The sequence below is a fragment of the Chelonoidis abingdonii genome, chromosome 3 (genome assembly GCF_003597395.2).
Source record: "Chelonoidis abingdonii isolate Lonesome George chromosome 3, CheloAbing_2.0, whole genome shotgun sequence".
Lineage (NCBI taxonomy): Eukaryota > Metazoa > Chordata > Testudines > Testudinidae > Chelonoidis > Chelonoidis abingdonii.
Window position 1 is genome coordinate 74,606,178 of NC_133771.1, and position 21,137 is coordinate 74,627,314.

At 46.3% G+C, this 21,137-nt stretch overlaps 1 protein-coding gene across 2 annotated transcripts in view; it reads right to left on the reverse strand.

The window, feature by feature from the left end:
- EPHA7 (EPH receptor A7) overlaps window positions 1-21,137 on the reverse strand; it is a 191,359-nt gene that overhangs the window by 162,940 nt on the left and 7,282 nt on the right. For both annotated transcript variants that reach the window (XM_032765789.2, XM_032765788.2), the window contains exon 3: window positions 18,181-18,850. In XM_032765789.2, coding sequence (XP_032621680.1) covers window positions 18,181-18,850 — 670 coding nt within the window. The remainder of the gene's footprint in view (window positions 1-18,180; window positions 18,851-21,137) is intronic.

Here is a 21,137-nt window from a genome sequence, read left to right on the forward strand (position 1 = left end):
GGCATTGACTTTGATGGGCCAGGATTGGGCCCATCATTCCATTGCTTTAAATAGAGAGTTTGTAGGATTGGATATTATACATCCAAAACTCCAATGTCCTCAAAAAAAAAAGCATCATTATGGCCCACTGTAGCTGCACCATATATGACAAAAAAAATCCATTGGAAATATTTTGGGATTACTTTTTTAAATTTCTCTCTACAATTGTGCAAGTAAAAATTACACAATGTTAGTTGAGTGCACAATTTCAAAAAGCAACTTTTGAAAATTTGACCGTTAACATTTACTCCACACTTGGCACACCATCTTTGGTGCTCTTATGCACCGAGCAATATGCACAGTATTCTGTGCAAAAACAAAAAAAATTAATAACCTAGCTCTCATCATATAACACATTTTGAAGTAAATATGAAGCACCAGAAACTATAAAAATTAGTAGTAATGTTAATTAACAGTTATCTGTTCATTCAAGATGGCTGATGCTATTATTGCAGTAGAGCAGCAGAGGATTACTACAGCTGCAGTACATGTAAGACAAAAACTCACAATATTAAGCTCCAGTCCAGCAATCATTTATGCATGTGCCTAACTTTAACCTAAGTTGTTCCAATGAAGTCAATGGGGCGACCCACACAAATAAACAGAGTCTGATAAGGTAAAATAATTGAGTCAGATGCTGATTTGACTTACTCCAGTTTTACACTTCTTTGCCTTTAGTAGGGCTGTTCTTGATTTAGTCCACTAGAAGAGAGATTTGACTGAGGCCCAAAGACAGAAGTTTTTACTGTATGAGGAAAATTATTGCTCTAAGTTGTGACAAAGTTCCTCCTCTACCTTGGTGAGTCCTGTGCTTATTTGGAAGATTTGCTCACCTGAGTGATCTTCCCCACAGTCTGTGTCAGCTTCTCTTGTGTCTGATCAGGAGTTGAGAGGTTTGAGGGGGAACTCAGGCCCACCCTCTATTCCAGGTTCCAGCCCAGGGCCCTGTGGATTGCAGCTGTCTATGGTGCCCCCTGTAACAGCTGTATGACAGCTACAACTCCCTGGGCTACTTTCCCATGGCCTCCTTCAAACACCTTCTTTATCCTCACTACAGCCTCTACCTCGATTGCCGCTGCCGATCCACCTATCACCGCCCCTGCTGGGGCACCGGCGGTGGCGAGTACCGGGGAGACCTCCGCTGCTGCCACATCCCTTGCCCCTTCCGATTCGGGGGGAGCCCCCCCGACACCCCTGGGAACCGGGTCCCGGCAGCAGGGCACCAGCTGTCGCCCAGTGGCTCCAGTGGTGGCCTCAGCAGGGTGCCACCTGCAGCACGGGCTGTGGTAAGATTCCAGGGGCCTTTCAGACGGCCGAGAGCAGAGCAGCAGTCAGGGAAGGAACAGGGGGACTGGGGTGAGGTTGCCAGATCGAGGCCTCTGGCTCAGAGGGTCATCCTCCCCCTAGAGTGGACCGGGGTCAGACCCAGGGTCCTCGAGTCTCCTGCGTAAATGGTGGGAGATCACCGCTTCCACCACCCCAGGCGCCTCTGCGCTCTCGGCCAGCACCCGAGGCGAACGCCCACAACTCAGCGCCGCAGGGCTTTGGATGGGTAAGCGAAGATCCCTAAGGGGCCTCCACGGGAAGGGACCACGGAGGAGGGCGATGGTTTACCTTCTGGTGCTGCCATGGTTTGTCCCCAGGGCTGGCACCACAGAATGGGAGTCATCAGGGGGCAAGGCCAGAAAGTCATCATCGGTGCCCCCCTTCCTGCTCTTCCAAGGGTCTGCCGAATTCTAAAGGATGTTAACGGGGCCTCGAGCTTTCCACTTGCCCCCTTCCCCTGTACCTGAGACAGCCCTCCATGGCATCATCTGGGGGCTGCTAACAGGGTTGGGTTGGGGGGCCAGGCAAATCAGCTCAGGACTCCGGGGAGGCAATGGTGGTGGTACCAGAATGAGGGAGATTCCCCGGGGCGAGCCCTCTCCCACGTTATCTGCAGGTTATCTCTGCCACACCCTCCCCACAGCGGTAGACCAAGAAGGAGGAAGGCAGCTCAGGTGCGCGGCAGCCAGGGTTATCGGCATGACAGGCCGCATGTTTCTTGCTGGGCTCGGGATGACCAGACGCTCGTCCGTGCTGGGACCAAGAGCAGTCCTTCACGGACGTATGCCCCATCACCCAGCAGACGGTCGCACTGGGCTCCCCCGTCGATAATGCACCTGTAGTGGGCTCCCTGGTAGTGGACCAGAAAGGGACCCCTCGAGTGCCTCTCCGCACTGCTGCCGGCCGGTGGCAGTTGAAGCGTGTACTTGCCGGTGAACAAGAGACGACGAGGGCGGACCCTTGCAGCTTAAAGGGGGAGAGGGGCTGACTGAGGAGATGGCGGCCCCAGGGCAGAAGAAAGGGCGGGCAGCAGGATGGTTATTGGGCAGGAAGGAGACGGAGTCAGGACAAGCGACCTCCAAGGTCTTCCATGGCCTCGGGAGAGACGAATATGTCCCCCACCACCGCTTGGTTCTCTACTGCCTCCTGGGCAGCGGTCTCGATGCCAGGAAGAAGACCACCTCCGTACATTTAGAGGCACCACAGAGGGCTGTGGGCCCCACCACCCCTCGCCCAACGCTGCCGTAGGTCCCATGTGGGGCGAGCGACGGGCACCAGGATCGGCAACGGACGCCGTGCTTTCTTGGTCAAGGTAGGGAGGGCCTCGGCACTGTAGCGGGTTAGCGGAAGCGGCTGGTCGGAGGAGCAGACGGCAGGCGGAGGGGGCGCCGCCACCTGGTGCATACACCCTGGGGGCCGGGGAGGGACCACCCGCAGAGCGGTGAAGGCAAGTGGGGATGGATGCACATGGCCGAAGTAGCGGAGGCTGTCGGCAGTGGGGCAGTCATCGCCTACTGGAGGGCCTGGTCTCTCTAGTTGGGGCTGCCCTTCGTCTCCACCCCCGACCTTTTCCCACCGCCAGGGGGTGTCCCTCTTGGGTGTGGAGTACCCCGACCTCCTTCCCAGGCAGGGACCCTATTGACAAAACATCTATCTCTGGATGCCGGGCTGCCGCACGAACCATAGTGGCTGAGCCTGGCATCATTAGGGGGTCCCCTTCCACATCCCTGAGTCCCTGACTGGGAGAGGCACCTTCCAGTGGCCCAACTATTGAGGCTCTGGATCCTACTTCTGCCCCCCTCCATCAATTCTCCTCCCTGATCCCCACCCTACTCCTGTCCCCGCCATATTCCTGATGCCAGCCCCCCATCCTTGTCCTTTCCACCTCCGTGATGCCACTGCCGCCCCTGGGGTTACCCCCCCAGGGGAGCGGCTTTAGACGTTTTTCCCTGTCCAGACCCATCAGGAGTTGCTGTGTTCCTTCTGCCACCCCCTGTTGAACCAGGGAGCAGGGTAGGTCGCATGGCGTCAGCCCATCGGATGCCACGTCGGGGGTCTGCCCCCTGCCTGCCCACCTCGGTGGGCCTCAGGGCTGTGACGGGGGCCCCCCTGGGGGACGGTCATAGGTCAGTGACCCCGCCCCCCCATGCGCTGAGGGAGGAGCTGCGGGAGTTCCTTGAGGACGTCCGTGGCTCCCGTAACAAAGTCCAACTTGCACTTCAGCGGTGGGGGGATTTCCACCAGATCCTCCGAGCCGCGAGGGCCTTCATGGGGGAGGGTAAGAGGACTAGGAAGCAGGCCGCTGAAGCCTACCAGTGGGTGCGCCTCTTCCGCGACTCTTTACTCACCTACGAGGTAGGTCACGGATTGCTGCGCGGCCTGCCGGAGGCTGTGGGCATGTCTGCCGGCGAGGATCCCACCCAGCCCTCCTCAAAGCACCAATCATCTTTGCCACATTAAACACTCAGGGCTGTAGGATGGGTCTCCGCAGGAGCCAGGTGCTCTCCTTCCTCCGGGAGCAGGGGTACTCTGTGGTTTTCCGGCAGGAGACCCATATGGATCCAGCCGCTGAAGTTTGCTGGCGGCTGGAGTGGGGGGACGGGGTCTACTTTAGCCACCTCTCGGTTCGCACGGCTGGAGTGACGACCCTGTTCTTCCCCGACCTATGGCCCGAGGTGCTGGGGGTCGCCGAGGCTGTGCCAGGCCGCCTGCTGCACCTCCGGGTCCGCATGGAGGGGCTTGTGGTTAATCTTGACAACGTCTACACCCCGACATTGGGCCCGGAGAGGTTGCATTTTTATCAGCAGGCGTCCGCCTTCCTCAGCTTCCTGGATCCTTGTGAATGCCTGGTCCTGGGAGGGGACTTTAACACCACCCTCAAGGAATGAGACCGCTCGGGGACCGAGCAGTGCCCGGTCGCCGCAGACGTCCTCCGGGAGATCGTTGAACGCCACTCTCGGGTGGACGTCTGCCTCGACCACCACCCGGACGACATCTCGACGTTCACCTTCGTCCGGGTGGAGGCCCATCCGTTACGCCACTCCCAGCTGGACCGCATTTAAATATCACATCTCCACCTTTCACGAGCCCAATCCTCCAGCATTCGGCCTGCCCCCATTTCAGATCACCACCTTGCCACCATGATGGCCTCTCTCTGCACAGAGAGGCCGGAGCCGCCCTATTGGCACTTTAATAATAGTTTGCTGGAGGATGTGGGCTTCATGGAATCCTTCCAGGAGTTCTGGCTGGCCTGGCAAGGGCAGAGGCGCACCCTTCCCTCGGCACAGCGGTGGTGGGATCTGGGGAAGGTGCGCGCCCGGCTCTTCTGCCATGACTACACCCGTGGCACCAGCCGAAGGAGGAATGCAGTGATAGGGCAGTTGGAACGGGAGATCTTGGAGCTGGAGAGGCATCTGGTCGCCAGCCCCGAGGATCCATCCCTCTGCGGAGCGTGCCGGGAGAAGTGGGAGGAGCTCCAGACCCTCGAAGACCATCGGGCCCGGGGTGCCTTTGTTCGATCCTGCATCTGCCTCCTTCGGGAGATGGATTGTGGCTCCCACTTCTTCTACACCCTGGAGAAAAGGAGTGGGGCTAAGAAGCACGTCACCTGCCTCCTGTCAGAGGACGGCACCCCCCTCACGGATCCAGCGGAGATGTGAGAGAGGGCCAGGGCCTTCTACGCGATTCTTTTCTCCCCGGATCCGACCGATCCTAACACTTGCAGAGTGCTATGGGACGGACTCCCGACGGTCAGCACAGGCGACCGGGACCGGCTAGAGTTGCCTCTCACTCTGGCCGAGTTCTTGGAAGCCCTCCGTCGCATGCCTACCAATAAATCTCTGGGCATAGACAGGCTGACCGTGGAGTTCTACCTGGTCACCGTCTGGGCCGAGTCTTTGCAGACCGGGGTCCTCCCTCTCTCGTGCAGGTGAGCCGTGCTCGCCTTATTGCTGAAGAGGGTGGACCTCCGCAACTTATGGAATTAGCGTCCCGTCTCGCTCCTCAGCACAGACTACAAAATCATTGCAAAGGCCATCTCGACGTAGCTAGGGTCCATGCTGGCGGATGTGGTCCATCGTGACCAGACCTACACCATCCCGGGCCGCACCATCTTTGATAACTTGTATCTGGTCCGGGACCTTCTGGAATTAGGGTGTAGGGATGGTCTGTCGTTCGCCCTCTTGTCCCTGGATCAGGAGAAGGCATTCGACAAGGTGGATCACGGGTATCTCCTGAGCACTCTGCGAGCATTTGGCTTTGGACCCCGGTTTGTGGGTTTTCTCCAGGTGCTGTATGCTTCTGCAGTGTCTGGTCAGGCTCAAATGGACCCTGACCAAGCCGGTCAGCTTCGGGCGGGGAGTACGGCAGGGGTGCCCCTCTCGGGCCAGCTGTACACTCTGGTGATCGAGCCCTTCCTCTGTCTCCTCCGCAGGAGGCTGATGGGGTTGGTGCTTCGGGAGCTGGAGCTGCGTCATCAGGCGTATGCTGATAATGTGCTCCTCGTGGTCCAGGACCCGGGCGACCTGGCACAGGTGGAGACTTGCCAGGCTGTGAACTCAGCGGCCTCCTCCGCCCGGGTCAACTGGGTCAAGAGCTCTGGTCTGGTGGTCGAAGACGGGTGGCAGGCGAGCTCCCTCCCACCCACGCTTCAGGCCATCCGGTGGAGCACGGGTCCATAGCTCTATCTCGGCGTTCACGTTTCTGCCATGCATCCATCTCCGCCGGAGAACTGGCACGGTTTGGAGGGCAGGGTGATGGAGCGGCTCCAGAAATGAACAGGAGTACTCTGGTGCCTCTCCCTTCGAGGGAGGGCACTGGTGCTTAATCAACTGATCCTGTCCATGCTCTGGTACCGGCTCTACACCCTGGTCCCGGCCCCGGATTTCCTGGCCAACCTACAGACAGCGATTCTGGAGTTCTTTTGGCCAAGACTGCACTGGGTCTCTGCAGGGGTCCTCCACCTGCCCCTGGAGGAAGGAGGGCAGGGCCTGAAGTGCCTACGCACTCAAGTCCATGTCTTCCACCTCCAGGCCCTGCAGAGGCTCCTGTATGTGCAGGTAGTCCAGCATGGAGCATATTGGCGCACGCCTTCCTCTGCCACTTCCGAGGGCTCCGATATAACCGGCAGCTCTTTTACCTCCATCCAAGAGGTCTTCCGCGAGACCTCTCCGGGCTGCCGGTCTTCTACCAAGACCTCCTCCGGACCTGGAAGCTCTTTTCCGATGACCACGTCCATGGCGGCCACCGTGGGGGCCGATCTCCTTGCAGAGCCCCTGCTACACAACCCCCAGCTTCGCGTGCAGGTGGCGGAGTCCCCGCGCAGTGCACCAGAGGCTGGTCTTGGCGGGAGTCACCAGGGTCGGAGACCTCCTGGACTATGACCAGGGAGACTGGCTGGATCCCTGACACTTCGCTCAGCGCATGGGGCTCTCCAGACCTCTCGTACTCCCCGGCGCGTACTTCAGGAGGTGAAGGCCGCTTTACAGCCGCTGCTCGCAGGCCTACCTTGACCAGGTCCTGCGAGAGAGCACGCCCCTGCCCACCCTCCACCCCAGGCCCCGTGGACATTTTTATCGGGCCCCTGCCCCAGTGGACCTAATCGGCCCCCTCACCCTTTCACTGCAAGCTGGCTGCACAATCTGCAGCCAGTTCTGTTCCAGGCTGCGCCACGGAAACATCTGTACACTGCTCCTGCTCCACACTCTTCACTACCTCACCCTCGCGTCCCGCCCCCGATACCAAATGGTGGGACCTCCTGCCACATCTCGAGGGTGAGAAGCCCTGGTGGGCCAGCTTATACTCTGCCCTGGTCCCGAGGCCCACCAGGGATGTCAGTTGGCGGCTCCTTCACGGGGCCATGAGCACGGGCGTGTACTTGGCGTGGTTCACCTCTGTCCCCAACACCTGCCCTTCTTGTGGCGTGAAGGAGACCCTGGCGCACATTTATTTAGAGTGCGCCAGGTTGCAGCCCCTGTTCCGGCTCCTCGTTACTCTCTTCTTGCGTTTTTGGTTGCACTTTTCCCCTCACCTGTTTATCTATGCAGTCCCCATCCATGGCCCCACAAAGTCGCAGGATGTCCTTATTAACCTCCTTTTGGCCCTGTCCAAACTAGCCATCTACAACACCAGGGAGAGGAGGTTGGCTGATGGGATTTCCTGCGACTGTGGGGCCTATTTCTGCTCCTCCGTCCGTTCACGCATCCGGGTAGGGTTCCTCTGGGCGGAGTCCACTGGCTCCCTTGACGCCTTCAAGGTGCAGTGGGTGCTGTCCAGAGTTCTCTGCTTGGTGTCCTCATCAGGTTCCCTTCGTTTAGCCTTGTATGACCTCATCAGGTTCCCTTCGTATGACCTCACTCCCGATCCTGTTTTTTCATTAGTTGTCCCATGGAATTATTTGGTATTACAGACCTGTGGATCCTCCCCTTAGGCTAAGGGGAGGTCCTTTAGAAGTGAGTGGGCTTCGCCCGCCTACCTTCTGGATACCAATAGGACCAGACTCCTGTACCCCACTGGCCTGGGTCTGTCACAAAGGATATAATAAACTACCTCCATGAAGGAATCATGTCATCAAGAAGCCATGAGTGCATTTTCCCAACTGCACATTTGTTCAATGCATTGGACAACATTTTTGTACTACAGAGGTTCAAGCAGAGTCACAAGCAGTTGCTGATGGAAAGGTTTAAAAAAATACTCTTCTCCCCTGTCAAAAGAGCACCTTTAAGCTCTGGGCAGATTTTGCCATGTTTGGCACATGTCTGAGGAGGGTCCTGAGAAGAAAAGTTCTGAGAACACTTTTCTGCTATACACTATAACAGAAAGAAAGAGACAGAGAGAGAGAGGGTCACACACACCCACACTTTAAGAAAATCATTTTACTTCCTATAGAGACTAAATGTTTTCAATGACCGTTATGGACAATTGAAGGAGTTTCAAATGTGAGGGAATGAAAACTCCTGAATGAGATTTAAACTTTAATAATTTGTGAGCTATTAAATTATGAATGAAATTCTAAGTGCATATTAAACTAAAAACACCACAGTCCTGGAAATATCTCTATGTAATAAGGTATAAATTTCTAACAGTGAGAGTAATTAACCATTGGAAAAATTTACCAAGGGTCATAGTGGATTCTCCATCACTGACAATTTTTATATCAAGATAGGAAAAAAAACATCGTAAAAGATATTCTCTAGGAATTATTTTGGGGAAATTCTATGGCATGAGTTATACAGGTGGTCAGCCTCACTAGCTGGTCATACAGTAGTTCCTTCTGGCCATTGAATCTATGAATCATGTTGTTTCCACCTTCACTGCACCAGCTCAAGGCCAAAGGAGAAGTTGGGTAGTTCACTCATTGTCTGGGAAGGAAACTCTTGCAAACAGCAGGTAACTTCAGGGAATTAAATGACAGGTAATGCTGAATTAAATAGGAGCTGGCCATTGTTTCTTGGGCTTCATGAAAAAGTTGATCATAACACCATATTTTAGTAAAGACTTACAATGGCAAATACGAAGTTTCTCCAATCACATGAGTGATGGGATCTGTCAAGGTTTTTTCCCCCACTTTGAAATTTAGAGTACAAAAAGTGGGGACCTGTATGAACACTTCTAAGTTTAATTACTAGCTTAGATATGGTAACTCTGCCACCATCCAGAAATTTCAGTGTCTGGATCACTTCTTGTCCCCCCCCAAAACCTTCCCCTCCCTGGGCAGCCTTGAGAGGCTTCACCAATTCCCTGGTGAACACAGATCCAAACCCCTTGGATCTTAAAACAAGGAGAAATTAACCATCCGCTCTCCTCTCTTCCCCAGACTTTCCCCTCCCTGGGTTGCCTTGAGAGGCTTCATACCGATCCAAACTCCTTGGATCTTAAAACAAGGAGGAATTAACCATCCCTCCTCCTTTCCCCCCCACCAATCCCTGGTGAGTTCAGATCCAATCCCCTTGGATCTTAAAACAAGGAAACTCCATCAGATTCTTAAAAAGAAAGCTTTTAATTAAAGAAAAAAGAAAAAATTATCTCTGTAAAATCAGGATGGAAAATGCTTTACAGGGTACTCAGATTCATATAGACCAGAGGGCCTGCCCCCCGCCCCAGCCTTAGATTCAAAGTTACAGCAAACAGAGGTAAAAATCTTTTCAGCAAAAAGAAACATTTACAAGTTGAGAAAACAAAAATAAGACTAATCCACCTTGCCTGGCTATTGCTTACAATTTCAAAACATGAAAATATTGGTTCAGAAAGATTTGGAGAGCCTGGGTGTACGTCTGGTCCCTCTTAGTCCCAAGAGCGAACAACGAACAAAACAAAAAGCACAAATAAAAACTTCCCTCCACTAAGATTTGAAAGTATCTTGTCCCCCTATTGGTCCTCTGGTCATGTGTCAGCCAGGTTTACTGAGTTTCTTAACCCTTTACAGGTAAAAGAGACATTAACCCTTAACTATCTGTTTATGACAGGGTCTCTCACATTTATTATGAATACCTGAATCAACATTAGATTTTTTTTAAAAAAATCCAGGTTTTCTTCTTCGTTCTGTTCTGATCTCAGCAAAAATTTAGTTCTTAATAATAAAGTATATTTAAAAAGCATGAGTTCTAATATTTACAGAAGAATAAAATGTAAAACAAGATTATTCACTTTATAAAGAGCTACTGAAATATTTCAGTAAGTGAATCCACTTAGAAAATTCCAGTTTGCCTTTTGCAGAAACAGTAGTTTAAAATAGTTTAATTCATAGTATTTCAGGTTAAGTGAATATACATTCACATTCTATGAACATCTTAGCATTTTAAATCAAACAGACTACCACTGCAGTCCAGGGCTTGCAGAATGGAGGGAAAATATTTAAATCGTGTATTATTAATGCCTAAAGTGAGGGAGCAATAACTAGTTTTTTTACTCTAAAAATCTTCAGTAGTAATAAAACAATAGCAACTGCAGGCCCAGATAAAGATCAAAGAAAGAACAACTTCCATGATTTCTCAGGTAGTAAGAACCAGGTATTCTTAGAATGCCTGAGCTAATCAATACTGATGAACTGATAGCTGGGACAAAGTGAAAACATGATTTCATGTCATACACCGATGAAGCTCTGAAATACAATAAAACTCTTAAAATACTAGCCCAATCATGCAAAAACTTTGTGTATGGAACTTCTGTTGCCTTCAACTCCTGTGCCACACAAGGCAGGTATGGACTCACTTTTTCAACAAATGCCACCTCCTGCCTCTCTCCTTTTTTGTTTCAATAAATCCCTATTACTTCCCCACTGCCCCATATTTATTTCAAAAATAATTTACCCAAATGCATTTACACGTTTATGAGCACTTGGATTCCAAAGTGACAGAGGTCTTATATATACACACACATGCTCCCCCATCTCTCCTGAGAAAACACAAAAACAACTATCTGCTCCCCTACTCATTTGAAACCTCTCTGCTGCTTCCTTAGTTTCTCCTGGCTTGCAAGTCCTTCTAGCCCCATTACTGCCACACATACCCTGTCTCCCTCACCCCAGCTGACTCCTTGATCCCTCTAAACAAATGTAAAAAGTCAAAATGGAAATAATTTTATCCAATGAATCAGAATTCTACATTTTATGATTCACACCAGGTGAGCATCAGGTTTGTAACTGCTCTCTCTTAAGCTAAAATTCTTTAGCCTAGGAAATCCTCACATTTAACTCCCATTTTTCTGGATATCTGTGATGGGGTATTCACTCCACAATAGCCTGGAGAGGGTTAATGAAACTGACAAGGGCCAATTAAGCAGATAGGCCACATCTGAGGAGAATCAGGTGGCCTAAGTAACCCCTGATTTATGAAGGAGCTCAGCTGAGAAGGAACAGACAGGGCTAGTAAAAACCCAGGAAGTTGGTACCAGAAAGGGCTACAATGAGGGAGCCTGTGGCTACTTTCTGGATTAGAGAAGGAAGGAGGACCTAGGAGAAACAATGCAGGAAAAGGCTCAGGAAAACATCACAAGTATGTATCCCTAATGTGCACATCTCACACCTGGACAGCAATAGGAGTACTTTGGAGATCCTCACGGCTTAAACACATATCCAGCATTTGATCAACAACTAAACACAAATCTCGATTTATACCTGATTTTGATTATTCAGGGAAGACTTCTCTGGCACAGGCTCCTCGACAAAGAATCCCCCGTTCTTTGCAAACAACTCTAATGTCAGATATGACAAACTCACTACATCAAATACCCTTTATGAACAATTATCCTGTGAGCAATGTAACACGTAAGGTCTCTGTTGAAAGCTTGTTTATGATCATGGCATAATGTATGTAGGGGTAATACTGAAGGAATAATGTAACTATATTGTAGTTTATGGCCCTAAGATCACAAAGTTAAAAGGAGTCCCCATGGAGTGAATTTTTTGGTGATGGCCTATTCAGGCAGGAGGGAGTTGCCTCCCTCCCTGGTTAGCCAGTGACGTAACGCAAGGTTCTATTGTCTACCACTGCCACACCATAGACCAGTCAATACAAAACCACCAGAATCCCCCTGCCAACAATCAAAACCACTTGGAAACAAAAAAGAAACATTATAACAGACAGGGGATCATCCTGCCTATGAATAGAGAAAAAAGACCGTTTCAGCATAACACAGTGAGGAGAGGCGCTCTGAATCCATTCACTGATCAGATTCTTTGTTGTGCAGAGGTATTTTTTGTGACAAGCAGGATCCTGGATCCTGTGAAGCCAGTGAGCTCTGCAACAGACTGAACTTTGGGGGTAAAAAAAACTACTCTTTTCCCTTGTTCCTACTAGACAGGAAAGAACTATTCATAGGTGTAGGCCCTAGACTGCGTTTTATGATTTTGTTTTGTACTGTAACCATTTGTCCACATCACTCTCTTGCTTCTAATGGAATCTCTATTCTTTCTAAAATAAGCCTACATTTGTTTCATTGCAAGTGTTGTGTGTTATGCAGGAGCCGTAGTTTAAGGTAAAACTGGTAAAATGGACTACATTGATTCCGAGAGTCTGGGATTTCTGTGAGTAGCTAGTTTCCGGGGCAGGATACCATAGGGAAATGCTTCAAGGGAACCTCCTGTCTATGCCTTGCAGCTTAACAGGCCCGGGATATCCCATAGGCAAGTACTTGATTGACTGAAAGGGTGGTGGTGTTGGGGACCTATCACACAGTGACCACAAGCAAGACTCCCTCTTTCTCCTTTAACTTATGAAAGCATGGAGTCCTGCAGGAGCCGGGGGCTGAATGAGAAGGGGGAGAAGGCTGGAGAAATAGTAAAGTAGAATAAACTTCTTCCCCCTTCCCTTCTCTACACAAAGCAGCCAAAAGGCTAGAGGAGAAGAACAGTACTGAAGACCCATTCTACCTTCTGTTAGACCAGAAGGATGTAGCAGAGTAGTAAAAAACTCTTGTCTCCATAACAGCTAGGATGCTGTGGGAGAGAGAGAGGGCAGAGAAACACTCTCCCACCCAGCTGCTTCATGAATGGCAACCAGAACACTCTGGGAAAGAAAAACAAATCAGTATCCTTTCACCTTCTAGTAACTGAAAGAGGATGGAGCTTCAAATTTAGAGTCACTTTCTAGCCAAAGACCAATATAAAAACATGGTGTCCCTAAGCAGCATCTTCAGGAAAGCCTGCGGAAATCCCAGCTCCCCTCTGAACAGCTGGGGATGGCAGGGGGTCAGAACCCTGTACCTACCTTTCTCTTCCTCCAGCAAGTAGCTTCAGCCACATTTTTTAAACTCTGCCTAAATTCTTCACAAACTGATATATACAGAAGCATCCCCTACTGAATGGTCTGGGGACCAAAACAGCAACTGTTTAACAGTGCACAGAAACATTACAGAACACTTTAGAAAAGGAAAATGAATACGGGACAGAGTCTGCCGCATCCAGCTTTTGCTGGGTACAGAAAGGAGAGAGGCCATTAGAGAGCCAGCTACAAATTGCTTATGCTCTCCCTTAGCTACAGCTTACTTGAAGTCACACCACAGACAGATGAGGACAGCTAGTGCAGTGTGTTCCAAGCACACCTCCTCCCCACCCTGAAATGCCACATCTAATACAGCTCTGTGCCTGGGAGTACTGGGAGGGAGACGGGATCCAACCTTACTGGCTCTATTCCAGCAAGGGACTTGAAGACTCTGTATGAGCCTTCTCAGCAGCTCAAAGGAACAGGAGCAGGGAAAACTGAAACAGCATTGAATTTAGATAGACAGGAGATAATTACCCCAAACTACAGGTTAGCCACAACTCTTGAGAGAGACACCCTGGGCCAAATTCTACACTGATTTACAGTCCATACAACCCACTCTTATTAGAAGTGCTATGAGATCTTTAATAGCCAATCTTTAAGTCTCAGAAACGGGATCCTCCAGTGGTACAGTCCCTCCTAATAGTAGGCTAGGACATTAGTTCAGTGTTAACTCAGACTGATCAGAAAAATTATTCAGAAGTGGAATATGCCTGAAAATGTAACTAAAAATGCCATATATAACATATCTTGTAGGCTGGACATCTTTGTCAAGTCACATTTACTAGCACCAAAAGTTTATGTCCCAAAAGAAATCAGTAGTTCCTGTAGCAGTTCGTAGCTTGTTGCAAGCTGCATACAATATACAATGCAGCTCAAAAATCATGTATGTATTCACTTCAGTGACATGCATTCCACAACAAGCTGTAGTCCTCTCCCATTTTTTTGATAAGCAAATTTTATTCTGCTGTGTTCTTCTAATGCACATAGTATTACAAAACAGTTAAGAGTAAACTGTACCTGTTCGGCTTACTCCAGAATTTCCAATTTTCAGACGTGGTGCCAAATTAATTTTCGTATATATTTTTTCAGTTCATTCATGTTGAGAGGTGCTTCCTACCTTCTGAAATATCATACTGCTGCTCAGGAGCGAATGGGTATAGTTTCTCTTTAAATAATGTGAAACATATGGAAAGTGGATTACACTAGAACTTTATAAAGAATTTCCCTCCTTCCCCCCAAACCACAGTCATTCAAATATTATCCCAAATGCGGTCCGTGCATAGGCAAAATAGGTGAAATTCCCACTGCACAGGTCATAGGTTATGTGAGAATTGCAGGAATGGGTCCTATGTAGTGCTCCTGAGCGCTAACATTTCCATTAGCTTTTATAGTAGCAGAAATGGTATGTCTGTGGATGTTTTAGGGGCTCACCATTTCCTAAGCACTGACAGGATCAAGCACTAGAATGTAAGCTCCCCATCACCACCATCACACACACACACACACACACACACACACACACACACTTCATTTCACCTAGTTGTTATGGCTTGCCTTAAACTAGGACTGTAAATTCTTTGGGGGCAGAGACCGTTATTATTACACGTCTGTGCAGTACCTAGCATAATGTTGCCCTAACTTGGTTTAGGTATCTAGATGCTACTTGAATGCAAATTTATGAGGTGAATAATTCAATGTATATCCAAAATAAGGACATTTACATATGGATACACATTGAAAGATTTGGTGCTGGAGATAGAACACAAGGGGAAAACTAGTGCCAAAGTTCAGTATTTAATCTTTGATAAGCAGTATCATTTACTACTATTTGCAGAGTATTTGTTTACATGACACAGATATCCTCTGCCAACGTATCAGGAGTGAAATTTGTTCTGCAAATACTTACTCATAGGGATATTATGAGAGACAAAAAGGATGAATTTGTCAACTAGGGTAGCTCAAATAAGTTAGCATAACACAATCAAAAAGCCCTGTTAGGATGCTGGCTAACACATGTATTAGATGGCTATGTTGTAGTCTAGGGCTCTCGCCAACAATCCTCCTTTGGCTACAACACAGCCAACTAAAACGTCTTCAGACATATTAGCCTGCACCTTAGCAGGGTGTTCAATGGTGTTAAATTAACTCTATTGAGCTATCATGATTGAAGGAAAAAAATATCCTTTTCACCCATCAAGACAGGGTCTTATATCCAATTCTTACTAGCATGAAGTCAATGCAGAATGCCTGGCACTGAGTTTTTGCAGCACTGAGCCCTTAAGAAGGACCACAAAAGCTTTGGATTAAGGAAGCATGCACCAACTTGCTTCTGCTTGATCTGTTACAAAGCTTGACAGTAACAGATAGCCACTTGCATTAGTGTCAACGTTCTGATAAGTTTCTTTCAATATCTGTCACAAAAACAGTGACTGTATCAGTGTGTCAGCTGCATTATCAGTCACTATATAGTTGATCATACTTAATAACACTTTCAAGTGCAGAGAATCCTAACAAGTACCAGAGACTGCAACTACCGTAGAGCCACAGAGTCACCCAGATCATTTTGACTTCAAGCTAGTAACATCATTCATTCAGTGAGTGGCTGCCTCTCACCCTCTCTCTCACCTCAATATATTAACTTGTCTCAATATGGAGCTAGAATTTGTTTTCAAACTCTTAACAAGATCACTGAACAAAAAGAGGAGAAATCCTATCAGTGTGCCTCTGGATTGCTTTCAGAGTTGCGTATTCTCTTAGCAATTGCTCTGGAAGCAGGCCAAAAATGGGCAATGTTCTTGCCAATGAACTCAAGCATAAGTTATCATTTAATTCTTTTGTCAACATTGCTGTGGTTAGAAATTAAGAAGCCTATTTACTAAATAATTTCCTTGAATTCCAATTACCAAACACTGATTCCCTTCCCCCTCCCCCATTTCCCCTGCTTTCCCTTTGGCAGGACACTTTCTCTCCTTTACTGGGGTCAGAGAAAAATTAATATTATAATTATAGACCTACCCATGATTCACATCATCAACTGTGAGTTAACTAAGATGCTTTAAAAAAAAAAAAGTCATCTTCGCTAGAGAATACCTTTCAAAATTTAAGAACGTACTTTGATGGGGACAGAATGATTTTAATACTTTTAACAAAACCTAGACACACCATATTGAACTGATTTGTGTAAGCAGTTTTTCACATTATAACTCTTAATGAGATCACCCTCCACATGGTAGAAACTCAGCCCTTTCCCCCACAATGCTGAAAGAGTGCTGGAAATGTCCCAGATCAACTCCACACACTCCAACTATGTACCAAATCTTCCATTGTAACCCCTGCTGAAGGCAATTATGTGAGTTTCCTGAGGACTAAGGATTCAAGATGAGACACTACTTTCTTTCTTTCAGTACGAGCCAAATCCTGCAGTCCTTTTCCAATCCTTACACAGGCAAAACTCTCATTAAACTCATTGACTGCAGAGTTTAATCTTAGACAAACCCCAAAATAAGTCAGGTATACGTCACTCCCTGCATTCTTCAATGCCTGTAATGGTTTTACTTTTTGGTGTTTTCTCACTTTCACATTTATTTTTATATCATTTTTTTCTGTAGCCCTACAAACAGACAAGTATGTTTCTATCATATGCTACAAGAAAAGTCTGACCGATATCAGTTTCTGTGTTAAATATATTTGGAACCATTACTCACTATACAAAGTACCTAGTATCCTAGAACCTTCACTGTAAACAAAACAGCCTGGTTGTGTCACACTTATGTTCAGAATTGCCTTTGTATCCAAGTAGCCCCATTTACTCTGCAATTAGTAGGGGACACTAATTGCAGAGTAAATATATGAATACGGGTGACAGAATCAAGACCTAAAAAGATAGTTTTCAAAAAACAAACTACTTTGAGATTTTTATTCACATGCCAGGGTGAAAATGTTAATCCTGTGTGTTACTCTGAAGTATAACTTCTTTCCAATAACCTAACACTACGAGATGAACTACATGCTGAAAATACAAAATAAAAAGCTCTCCACAGTCTTGGATTTACTGATAATTTAACCAGACCCAATGTAATCCATAAATAACCCAAAAGTTTTATTTTAAGATTCTAGCTGAATTAATTTTATGTAAAAAAACTGACTGAAATTATGCCACTTAATATTTTGATATATTCTGTTTGAAAGAAACATATTTAAAATAAATAAATCTACTGCATTTGCACAGGAGTGAGAATAAAATACAGATTCAAAACTCTGTAGCTCAGTTTTCATTTGGAGAATGTGCTATACATTAGCAAAAATTCCATATATCCTGAGTTTTATTTTCCTTATAATTTTCTGTCACAAAACATATGGAACAACAGCAAACAGTTTATATCAGGGATCAGCCACCTTTGGCAGATGGCCCACCAGGGTAAGCACCCTGGAGGGCCAGGCCAGTTTGTTTACCTGCCGTGTCCGTAGGTTCGGCCGCTCGCAGCTCCCACTGGCTGTGGTTCACCACTCCAGGCCAGTGGGGGCTGCGGGAAGCAGCGGTCAGCACATCCCTCGGCCTGCGAACCGCGGCCAGTGGGAGCCGCGATTGGCTGAACCTGCAGACATGGCAGGTAAACAAACCGGCCCGGCCCACTAGGGTGTTTACCCTGGTGCACCACATGTCAAAGGTTGCCAATCCCTGGTTTATATAATGCTCACATGCAAGAACATTAATAAAGTCTTCTTAGCAAGATACAATCTGCTAGGTAGCATTACAAAGAACTACACGGAATGTCATCCTGACCTTATTTCTGTGTGAACTGTAATTTCTGCAACTGTATTTACATTAAACTGTTCTCTGAATTGCCTGTTTTATATTTGAAACGCAATATAACTGCTGACTTCCATTCTTGAAAGAGCTGATTGTTTTAAATTAGCCAATGTGAAGTGTATAGATTCAAATGCTCAAAATATTAGTACGGGCCTAATAACATATTTTGATGCAAAGACAATAGAAATGTGACTGTAGAACCCAACTGCTATTGTAGGATATTATTAAAAGTGTAGGTTTACTCACGTTCACAAGTGTCTCCTTTTTGCTGGTACCCAGCTTTGCAGATACACTTTCCAATAGGCACTAACCATTCTCCTTCTGCACTACAATGCATCCTAGGAGAGTTATCAGCCTCCTCTTCTGCACTGCTGACACAAGTTCCTCGTACCTCAACTAGAGAGGAAAACTCTGAGCCAGTCACTGTATCTGGAAAAACAGCTAAGTTCTCAATAATAGACCAGCATTTCTTGTAGTAGACTTTGACAGAAACCAAAGCAATGCAGGCACCTACATCTTGAAATGCAAGATAAAATCCTTTCTTGGACAAAGGTCCAATCTCTCTCACCTCTGTGTTAAGTTTCATTTTTCTCTCCCCCAGGTCACCTTGGGTAAAGCTTTCATCTGCTGCAATGGTGTCTATTTTTACATACTGATTTTCTCGGATATTCCGGCCAGTGTTGTAGTCTGTTTCATAATAATATAAGTTAAAAGTTTCTTTACATGTCCCCAGTACTCCAGGAAGACTGTTACAATCCCTCAGAGTGAATTTCAGTTCTACAAAAATCCTTTGTGCATTGCCTTTTGCAATCCAGTTAGTCCGAAGCCAGTTATTTTGGTTAGGTTCCATGACCTGGCATACCTGGTATGTTCGTATAGGAGTGTAATTTTCATCCAGTCCACTAATTTCTTCCCACTAAAACAACAACAAACAGTTATTAATACAAGACAGCATTTTACTGCTGTACTAAATCTGCACATATATAAAAATACTCTGACACAGATCTGGTCTTCCTTCTTTATAAACAGCGAAGCCTCATAAAAAATAGTGGAGTATTATTAAAATGCTAATGTTTTGTGCAAGAAAAATCACAAATTTTAATGGTGTTCTAGTTTGTGTTTCATGTGTTTTAACATGTAAATAACCTTCAAAATATATTATTCATATTACAACAGTTTACAGTTACATTAATTACAAGTTCTAGAAAGTACTGTACAATATACTCAAATACAGCTTATAGTTGGGGTTCAGTCCTACATTTTCTTACATCAGTCAGAACTTTAGATAATCAAGAAATGAAGAAGGTGGTCAATGATATGCTGCTAGAAACAAATCTACAACCAACAAAGAAGTCTCAGAAACGGAGTGCCCTTAAACTTGCAGTCCTTGCACATTTAAGCCTCAGTGACACTTTTTGGTGCACAAGCAATGAGCTCTGACTCTATTAGTAAATGTAATCTGCATTTGGAATTATTATTTTTACGTTTTAATTTATTACCATTATTGTGATCATCATCACATTTTGCAGGGAAAATAAACTGAAAATGAAGAGAAAAAATATCATGAAGATGACATTTCCAGCTGTTTTAGCACTTTATGCATTTAGGGCCATTTTCAGCTCCCATTTACAAGCTACAAACCTGATCCTGCAAATCCCTACTCATATGAATAGGCTCACTGACCAATGGTGAAACAATCTTACCTCACTACAATGGAATTTCATTTGAAGTCAATGGGGTTACACACTTGAGTATGGGCTAATCATTTGAATAAGGATCTGCAAGTTAAGGGCCTGCTTTCCTTCTTTTTTCATTTCTCAGGCACCATGGCATCTAGGTGCTAAAATGGTAAATGCACAATAATTCCATTGTCTTTACAAAGTTGGAATCAAATCCCAGACCTATTGAAGTCAACATTAAAACTCTCACTGACATCAGTTGAGCTAAGGTTAGACCCTTATTCCAGATTTACCCAGGTACAACTAAAAGCAGAATCGCCCCTTACACTTTTTATAAATGTATTGCAGTTCTCAATTCATAGCAGAAATTACAACTTAAATAAAATGGGATTCTTTTGAAGAGTTCAATTAGTTAAATGGTGTCTAATAACACAGCCAACAATAGCTCAATCGATCCAAGCGCTCAGTCCACTTCAACAAAGCACTTAATCACATGCTTAACATCAGTGGAACTACTCATGTGCTTAACATTAAGCATGTGTTTTATTGGATTGGCTAGAGCACACAGCACCTGCCAGGATCAAACATCTGTAGAATGTGTTGTTACTGATAATCAGGCAGGAAAGGCAAACACTAACAGACATTGGTTTCCCAGACCAAAAGTCATGCAGCATGCAATACTTCACTAGCCTACCAGACAGCAAATGAGACAATATAATGTTGCTCCAAGAAAAGTAAATGTTGATGAACTGACGCTGGAAGTTATTATCACAAAATATATTATGGCTGTAAGTGTTGAAATGTACAGAAGTTGTACATATCAAAATGCATTTCAAAGTATTTCTGTTACTATAGGTATGATATATATGGTACCACACATCTGGTATTAGCTTACAGTAAAATAGGAAATGTTTCTATAGTTAACAAAGGATTACATTTTAAAACCTAATACTCTTTAGAAAGGAAGCAAGCTTATCTTCATTATACATTTAGTAGATTTTAACTACCAAGATTTTTTTTCTCCTATATGAACTAGTATTGATCAAGTTAGCAAAAAAACAACCACAAATAAAGATGGCCATGGAGTAGGGCTTTTGGCATTACTGCAGTTCAAAAAACAGTTCACAAAAAGGGCTCAGAGCCTAAGTTCACTCTTAAGAGTTTCACTCTGCTGCTCTCATTCTCAGTTTCATTTTCAGTATATTTTATCTCATGCAAGCAGTTTTCCCATCATGTTCGAGATCTTGCTCTCAGATATTCCAAAGTTACAATAGTGTAACACCTTAGAAGTCGAATAAGTTACCCTCGCGTATCCAAAGAGCAGAATACAGACCACTGATCATCTTCATTCCTTTCTTCCCTCCCCAAAATCCTCCAGAATAATCATAAAAATACAAAACCTGCATTGGGGAGGGTAACACAAACCAGAAGAAGACCCAGTGATTCCATGCTTGTTAATTAATGTAATTTATCTTGGAGGTGCTCAGATTACTCCTTTGGATGGAAAAAAAAGAGATCATCTCT